The 9742-nt window shown below is 35.2% G+C and overlaps 1 protein-coding gene across 1 annotated transcript; it reads right to left on the bottom strand.

Moving 5' to 3' along the window:
• Positions 1-422: 422 nt before the first annotated feature.
• Positions 423-8684, bottom strand: LOC117102809 (barH-like 2 homeobox protein). Its single transcript, XM_033243227.1, has 3 exons — positions 7756-8684; positions 2651-2969; positions 423-1799 (listed from the first exon to the last, which is right to left on the bottom strand). The coding sequence occupies exons 1-3, from the start codon at positions 7901-7903 to the stop codon at positions 1553-1555; spliced, it is 714 nt and encodes a 237-aa protein (XP_033099118.1). The 5' UTR covers positions 7904-8684; the 3' UTR covers positions 423-1552.
• Positions 8685-9742: the final 1058 nt, after the last annotated feature.

Below are 9742 nucleotides of genomic sequence, written 5' to 3'. Positions count from 1 at the left end.
GATTGAATGATTTATTGATCGATATATCGATGGATTGATCGATTGATTGATTGATTCATTCATTCATTCACTTATTGATTAAAAGTTTGGTTGGTTGGCTGGTTGGTTGGTTGGTTGGTTGTTTATGGTTGATTGGTTTGTTGTTTGGTCGGTCGGTGGGTTTGTTGGCTGGTTGGTTGATTCATTGGTTGGTTGGTGTGTTAGTTGGTTGGTCGGTCGGTTGGTTAGTTAGTTGGTTGATTGATTGATTGATTGACATACTTATAAAATGATAATGACAATGATAATGATTTTTGCTATGATAATAATTATGGTGATGATGATGATTATGCTGATGATGATGATGGTGATGATTACAATGATAATTAAAATGATGAGAATGATTAATTAAAAATTAATTTTTCAAAAAGTTAGTACACAATCTTTGTATTTATTCATTCAAATGTACTTATAATCAATTAAATATTACTAAATAAATACAGAAAATGATCCGTGAAATTAAAAATCATAACTACGTCATTGTCAAAACTTTATTTCTAACAGTTCAGAATTGAACCCAATATTACACTATAAATTAAAAATGCTATACGAAATGGAGTAAAAAGTTTAAATAACTTACTTTCCTAATTAGGTTGTCCTGTACATTAATTAATTTCATTTGAAAAAAAATCCATTGGTTTTTATTTAGTAAACCTGACTTTAATTACAAATATTTGTTTTACTCAAAATAATTTCCCGTCTTGCGGTTGAGCTGTAATTATATATAAAATTTAAACATTAAAGAAGAGAAATCTGCGATTTCGATAACAGAAAGAAAAACAAAATTGCCCCAATCAGGATTCGTACTCAAGACCTTCTGCTGCCTATGCATATATACAAATATAAATTATAAACGATGAAGAATAAGAATCTGCGAGTAGGAAATACGTCACCCCAACTGGGATTCGAACTCGATCTCTTTTGCTGTCTTTGTGACGCCCTAACCACTGGGTCAGTGGGCTTTCGTTGGAAAACAGACCCTATAATCGGTTAATACGATTGAGGGATACTTTTTAATCTGTGGCTTAAATCTTTGAGGTTCGCAAAGCTACAAGTCACATTTGCAGTGGCGTATCCAGGAATTCGAAATAGAGTTTCCCAGGGAGGAACTTTCACAAGTGGAGGCTGTACCCACGTCAGCCCCACCATGGTTGGGGCTGAGGTAAGAAAAATTATGACTATGGCACCTCTAGATGGTCGGAAATGGCACTCTCAACTTAAATTTGAATATAATTTTCTTTTTTTCTCAATATTTTTTGGGTAAAAAAAATAGGGGTGGGGAGGGGGCCCGGGGCTGGCTTCTCTCTCCCCCTACCTTGAATCCGCTACTGATCTCTTATACATCACTTTAGGCCTGTCGACTTTAAAGGTATGATTATTGAATGGTGAGTCTATTTGCACCGGATAAAGAAGGGGAAGGCGGGCTGAATGTATACACATATAAATGTATACCGGTACGCCAGTAATTATAATAGAGCTATTATAGGCTTTTTCGTGCTTTCAGTAGGCCTAATTAGACAGTACTCGTAATATCGTGACAAGTAAACCTAGACGATAACTCATTGCAGATGTCGACTTTGGCGTCAATGCTTGCCCCATTATGTGATATGCAGGGGTCATTGCTAGCCTCATGGTGGGTCAACCTCACAAGGTCGTCAACATGTCGTCGTAGTCTACCTGGACAGCCTTCTTCATCGCAATAATGGTTTCTAAGTTGTTCCATTCTTTCACCTGGTTCTGTTAATCGTTTCCATTTTGTTCTGCAAAACGGCACAACAATAATGATAATTAATAATAATGATAATAAATAGCAATAACAATAATTGGTCTAATAGAAATTTGATATATAATAATAATTATTATTATTATTATATTAATTCAAAAGATGATGAAGAAGAAATATGGTACTGGTAAAGATATTATTCTCCTGATGACGAATGAAGCAACTGAATCGAAACATCGAGTCTCTCGACTAAAAACAAATTTTCTTTGCAGAACTATTTACGTGGTGTGCTGAAACATTAATTATTGACAATTATAAATAATTAAATGACATTCATTGAAACAATGATACCGAATGATGATGTTAATAATAATCATAGGTCTAATAATAATGTACCGTAGTATTTGAAATTGTCAATCGCTTTTTTTTTTCTTTTTTAAAAAAGAAATCTTCTTTTTTAACCTTCTGTTGCATGTGTATTTGCATAATTTATATCTTGTATTCGTATTTTGGAAGGTAAAAGTGAATGAATAATTAATCAATTTGAACTGGTTATTCATAAGAACATGTCAGATTTTACTTTTACCGTGCTTTTTATTTATTACCGGTAAGTCTGGAATACGTGTTCAATGTAGCCGTTCTTTGTTACTAACTTTGGTATGGAGAAACACTTCCATTAGCGATATTATAAAAATGATAATAGCCTATATAATTTGTTAGGCCCTATGTTTTGAGATTTAATTGACATTCTCAGATGTTAGCAGCATTATATTTATCATCATTGTTTATGGTATTGGCTATGAAAAATCTTATGTTGATAGTCAGGGCTTGCTAAAAAAATCTAATTCCACCAGCACTTTTTACGTGAATAACATAGTGTAGGCCTACCTTCTGTTTTGGTACCAAGTCTTCACCTGGGTCTCATTCAAGTTGAGGTTGTTCGCCAACTCACCCCTATCCACCACGCTCAGGTATTTCTGACAGCGAAACTTCTTCTCTAGAACAGCTAGCTGAGACTGTGTGAAGGTTGTGCGGCGCCTCCTAGGTCTCTTTGGCTTTATTGGCAGGGTGGCTGGCAAAGGAGCTTCTGACTTGTGATCGTCACACGGGGTCTCCGGCTTCGGAGGTGAGAACGAGAAGTTTCGGTTGAAATCAAGTGTGAGGATTCTTGGACGGAAGAATTTTAATGTGTTTTCCACGGCTTTGGCTAAGAATGGTAAAATCAACATTGAATAATTAATTTGAGGACTGCTACGATTATCATTGCAAACTACCGTTATACATCTATCCAATCATTTAAGGTAACATTATACTGTAGTCAAAAACAATATTTAAGTTCGAATCGAATGCAATCTCTACTTATACAGTATCATCTCAGTAAACGTACATTAGTAGGCCTATAAGTTGATAAGTTGTAAGTTAACCAATCAAATTAACAACTGAGCAGTCATAACGTGTTGCCTAATAGCCAGGGGTATGCCCAAGTCCTATAAATACAACTTTATGTTCCCCCACCCCACCAAACACATCTCATTGTGTGTGTATTATACACACACAATGAGATGTTGCTGAGCGCACTCACGAGTTGAATATCTTCTCATGTCATCTCATTCAACCCCAGCTTGTTCCCATCGCACACACCCCTTTCCCTATTCCATTTACTTGAACGTTTGTTCACACAGTGAATTTCTTTAGATGGCTGTGACATGTAGACTAAAAGTTCATTGTGTGAACGGGTAACGAAACTTGTAGATAAGTAATAAATCACCTGAGTGCTGTTATTGCTCTTACAGTTTGTAACAGATACAATCTTTGACGTTGCGCTGTCGGTGAATCCGAAGCAAAATAACGTGACCACGTTTATATGATTTTAATCATTTAATGATACATGTGTTGAAGCACACTCGACGCATTTAAAACCACTTTTAGATGATCTTCCATCGATAGTGCAAACACGATATCGTCGGCATAGATGGATTTCACCATGTATATTAGTTGATATTAATAGCCTGAAGTAGATTAACGCATACTTTTAAAAGGCCTTCGCGAAACTGTTTAGATACCTTGTCGGGGAAAAGTTGGATCTATGATGCAGTGTAAACGAATTTTGTCCGCCGATTGTTTGCTTGGTAAATCTATAGTATCCTAGGCTTTCCTGAAACTCAATTAACTTTCAGCTACATCGTGTTACTTAGTTTGCTTTTGTCATCTAATATCATCGTCAGTTTGGTGTCGGTTTAAATTGGCCAACGCTGTCGGCGATTCCACTCTAGAATGAAAGACTGATTACTCGATAACGCACTGAGTTCACTACACGCGTTTGCTGAAACACGTAACACAATTTGTGATACACGTGAACGCAGGACGTAGCATCGTTACTTCACAAAACTACTGGTTACTGAACTGGTATCAACGTCTGATTGTGTAGGTTCATGGAATTATATCATAGGCCTCCTTAGCTATCGGATTTTGTTTAAAATGACAAATCCTAACACATATTATAGAAACGCGAATATTCAACTAGACCTACATACAGGGGACCTAAGTCTAGGTCTACGCATTTTACATCATGTTTGTGCACCAGATATAGCACATTAGTATATTTTTTTCAAGCTAAAATCGACGTTTTTTTATGTTAGTTGTGTCGATGAAAGAACATTTTCCGTGCATTGAGGAAATTTGGTAATAATATAACGCGGTTAAACATGTTTGGTGTCGAATAGGCTCAGCGTAAACTTGTAAGATAATTACCCTAATTATTAATATTATTATACATCTAATAATTACATAACCTAAGGTTATTTTAATACCGTGAATTATTGGCCCAATAAATAACAGGATAAATCAGCCGTTCTCTGTCCCGGAATATAAAGGTACCGTATGTTTCATGCAGTACAGTAAATATGTAAGACAATGACACGTAAACAATATATCCGTTAAAGATACAAGGCTGCAAAAAATAGGACAATACATAGGCCTAATTCAATTAAAACTTTTTAAAAAAATTTAAAATAGTCAAGTTAAGTTTCGACCTGAAACAGATTGAAAAAAATATAGAAATAGTTATCATTGATTTATATACTTTTTTTATAAAATTCTTTAAGTTGATTACCAGCTAATTTTAAGGGTCTATGCAAAAGAATACAGTATTGATAACAGTGATGGCGCCAGGATCTGACTGACAGGGAAGCTAAAGGCCCCGATGGGGGGGGGGCTAGGTGAGCGACGAGAGCCTCACTTGGCTGGGCGGGGGAGGAGCAGCCGCCTAGGGGCCACCGGAGGGGGTCCAGGGCGAATCCTCCTGGAAGCTACATAGGCTTCAAGCTACCGTAATATGACTTCATGTAGGCCTATGTTTTTTAATATCGAAAATAATTTCCAAAACATTTCAATACATAACATTAATATGCACTGACATTTTAAAAAATGACACTGTTCTGTTGACTTACGTTCCAACGTACTTAATTCATTGTGAAAGAAGAATATCTTGTTCCATGGGCTTAATTCAACGTGAAAAGTAATATATACGGTAGTCTGATAACTTACAATAAAACGGAATAAAACGGCACGTGAATTTATGTTATTATTATTATTATTATTCATTATTATTGTTTTTGGTTTTTTTTATATTATTGTAATGAAAAGTTAACACAAACAATACACAAATAGGTCAATGAAGGCGATATGGTTGCTAAACGAACAGACATGTAAAAATATTTTTTTATTTTTTTTATTCCCTGACGGAATGTACTCGTCTTCCCCGACCAGGGGTGGGGGAGGGGGGCTAGGCTTCCCGACGAGAGGGCTATAGACCCCTCAGCCTACCCCCCCCCCTCTGGCGCCACCACTGAATGATAATAATTCTGTTCCAGTATTTTATTTATTTTTTTATTTATTTACAATCACATTTAAGCCACTTACAGAATGGATCTAAAACGCTAAAATACAAAGAGAATAGAAACTTCAAACAATCTTTAAAATATTACTAAAAAAATCACATTTAAAACCAACAAAAAAATGTCAATAGAAATTAACTTTTTCAACACAATAATTTTAAACAGTCGATTAATACGAGAAACAAAACCATTTTGGAACGTTGACTATACGGGACATATAACAGATTACATTTACAATGATGGGTACGGCAACTAACATACATGGAAATTAAAGAGATCTCAGACATTAAATCACAGTCAAAACGGAATTCATACATTTGTACATAAACTGAAGATCAAACAACAAATGAAGAGAATCAAGGAAAGGAAGAGAAATAAAGGGGACAAAAACAAGTACAATAAACAAAACGATCCTGGGACTTTTTTGAAGACGGGTACAATGAAAAGGGGCAGGGACCTGGGAAAACTAAGTGAAAAAAATAATAAAATAGGATAAATAAATAAAAATTATTAAACGTATTTATTCATCAGTATCATTCATGTGTTTTTCCCACGAGAATGGTGAATAAAGCCGACCGTTCATCGATGAAAGCTGGTAATTAATCGTTTCTAATTCTTTTTCATGCATATTTTCATGACTTCTACTGCTTTAGAGTTTATGTTTACAATAATAGTAACAACTTTCATAAATAATAATTATGAAAGTTTTTGACCCTCCTGGACATCGTCATACATACAAATTAGAAAATACGAATGGACCTGATAGAGATTCGATTGTCAAATAAATACTAAATAATTATATTATACTATTGGCGGATTTAGAGGCGACCAGGCCCCTACCCCCTAAATTTGTTAAAATTTAACAAAAATTGAGAAAAAAGGAAAATTCTACTCAAATTTAAGTCTAAGAGTGCCATTTCCGGCCGTACAGAGAATCATACATTTTCTAACCTCAGCCCCGATTATGGTGGGGCTGAGGTACATAGACCGTCTATCTGTGAATGTCTGGGCCCCCCTCTATTTCAAGTTCCTGAATCCGCCACTGTAAACTATGATACCTAAGTTATAAATCCTTTCAGAACGTTTGAATAAAAGGAAGGATAGCTTTTACTTTTCATGCTTCTATACTTCATTTTTTATGACCTGGTGGAATTAGGCACTCTATAATCCATTAAATTAGTCCTCTAATCCGTTAAAAGGTCATAGATATAGGGAAGGGGTAACCAGGGATCTACCCTTCGATCCCACTGGGCCCTATGCGGCCCCAAATGCCCCAACCAATGGGCCCGGGCACCGAAAATGCCCCGATCTCAGCGGCCTGGGTTAGTTGGAAGTGTATCTGAAAGTAATCGGAAGGTCTCGGGTTCGAACCCAAATTGGGAAAAGAAAAATATTATCAACCACAATTAAAGCTTTACATTGAAATGGAGTTTAATTTTAAAGGCAATAATATAATTGATTTGACTTGAGATGTCAACGTTATGAGTCGTTATAAGAACACACCATGCGAAAACAAAAAAATATCCGCATCGGGGTTATAGTATTTCATTGAGCATAATTGCTGTTGTCTTTATATACTTTAGATTAAGTGAATTTGTATGGTAGCTGACAAATGTACATGGAAGACTCCTTTGTTAGCTACCATGTATTTTGAGAAAAAATAATTTATGAATTATGAATTTATTATTGTCATTCGTTCCTAGTAATTTATACAGTTTTTTTTACCCTATTTTTTTAACTACGGTAGATCTTTGAGGTTTTCTGAGGGTTAAATTTTGACACTTTTGAATATAGTACTACCGTATTGCATTACAGATGTACAGTTATTAATTTATTACTATTAATATTATTATTATTATTATTATTATTATTATTATTATTATTATTATTAATACATCATTGTGTTTGTCTACGCTTAGAATAATAGGCCTAATAATTATAGGTTAAAACAAAATCTAATGTTTGACCTTATACCGAATGTGTATTTATCACATAAATAACAAAAGAAAAACAATCAGTTCGGTATTCACCGAAACCGCAGATTTAGACATGACTGCAAACAAACAATACACAATTTATTAATAGAACGTCGCTTACCATGTATCTCAGACAATATTGAGTCTGACGAAAACGGGAACGATTTTGGTGTATCGGTGACGACAGGTACGATGGTGGTCCCGTGATCATACGAGGGTCCAAGAATGTCCCGGATGAAAAACGAACGTTTCCTACCATAATCAGTCATAATGTTCAGCAAAAAACGGAAAACTTGTTTCGATAAAAATGGTTAACAATGTTTAATTAGAAGTTTATAAATTAAAAACAAGAATAATTCGTTTCGAGGATGCCTTTAACATCTGGTAATTTGCAATCTAACACTTGTTGAAAGTAGAAAACTTGTAAACCTATACTTGTAGCCCTGTTGCAGTAGGTATAATCAATTTGGCTAATCTAACACATCCACATTGTCTGCAGTAATAACCTGGTAATATATGTCCACCTCAGCTTGTAAAATTTGCAAAAAAAAACTTAGCTCTTTAATTTGTTAAAGTTTGCAGAAAGGGAACACAGAATTATCAGTACGTATTTTGAGCACTAACCTCGTTGCAAACTTAAGTTGTAAGAAGTCGTTTGTGGTGTGTTAAACTATATTAGGCGTAGAGCTTGAACGAAATAATTATTTCCACTCTGCAAACAACTGATGTGATATAATCAACGTAAACAGGTTACCACTTCCTAGCACAATTCTGCCTTTATATCTTGGCCTGCAATTTGATTTCTCAAAAGATAGGTCTCGACTAGAACACCACGCGTCGCCACGCGTCTATAATATTACATGGAAGAAGTTAAAATTTAGACACTTTAAACATTGTAGGCGATCGCTTATCTTTCAGGAGCTCTGTGGGCAGAATGAGCGAGTCTCTAAAAATGGAATCATAATTGGAGAACTTTCTTCGATTTATACCCGCTCAGGTATCCTATTAGCCCGGTATTTGCACACATTATCGATGGTTTGGCAATACATCATGGCCTAGGCCATGGTAATACGCATTAATAAGCAATTATTATTGTCACATTTCCACTGTGTTCGTCTAATTGTTGATAATTAAAGCGTTTAGGTTTTCGGTGATGATTGCTGGATACTCCTCCGGTGATTTATTAGACACGTTTCTCAAAGCTTTTTTCACAACAAATACGAAGTCTTATTGACAGGTTGGATCCCCACGAGATGACTAGGTATCAATTCATTTATAGATTGCATGCTTTTAATTAATTGGACGTTTTATTCGATAGCAGCTCGTTAGGCTGATGAGACAGCACCAGATAGGGAGTGACTAAGAACCACCCGGATGATGATGACTTGTGGCTTTTCAAGAATAGGCCTACCTATGGTATCAAAACCCCCCAGAAAAAACGCTAGTGGACAATGATCAGAAGGTGATGACAGATCGGCTATTTGGCAATTTAGTTAATTATAAATATTTACTCACTATAGAGTTAATTTCTTTGACGTAGGCATGCCGATGCTATCTCTTCGTATATTGTTTTCTATGCGACTCAAAATGTGGTGTTGATATGCATATCAAAATTAGTCGGAAAACATCTTTAATTACTATAATTTAGTTGAGTTAACCTCGATACATGAACTTTGATTCACAAGCGATGCTGTCCCAAGTAATCACGTGACCAAACCGTAGAGTAGTAAAGAAAAGCGAAACAAACACTTCAATCATTACAAACCACACGATAGGTATTTACTCAATAATTTGCGCTCGCGTGGGTAAAGTAAAATTCCACGAGAGTAGGCTTAATTGACATTATTCACTATGATTTGTTAGTCACGAAGATCTTTAGTTGGCCACCAATCAACATTCAGTCTACGATTTATAACACAGTAAACAACATATTATGGTCCTTGTTTGAAACTGTTATCATATTTTTGGACCAAAAAGGAATATAAAAATTAGAAAATATAAAAACCCACATATTGATATATGTTGTTAATCATTCCGTTTTTGTTGTTGTTGTTGTTGTTGTTGTGTATAATATATATATACATATATATATATACATATATATACAT

Source organism: Anneissia japonica, unplaced genomic scaffold (genome assembly GCF_011630105.1).
Source record: "Anneissia japonica isolate Jap-2015-1 unplaced genomic scaffold, ASM1163010v1 scaffold32248_len650992_cov182, whole genome shotgun sequence".
Classification (NCBI taxonomy): Eukaryota; Metazoa; Echinodermata; class Crinoidea; order Comatulida; family Comatulidae; genus Anneissia; species Anneissia japonica.
Note: the sequence above shows the minus strand (reverse complement) of the source record. Positions and strands in the feature narration are given on the sequence as shown.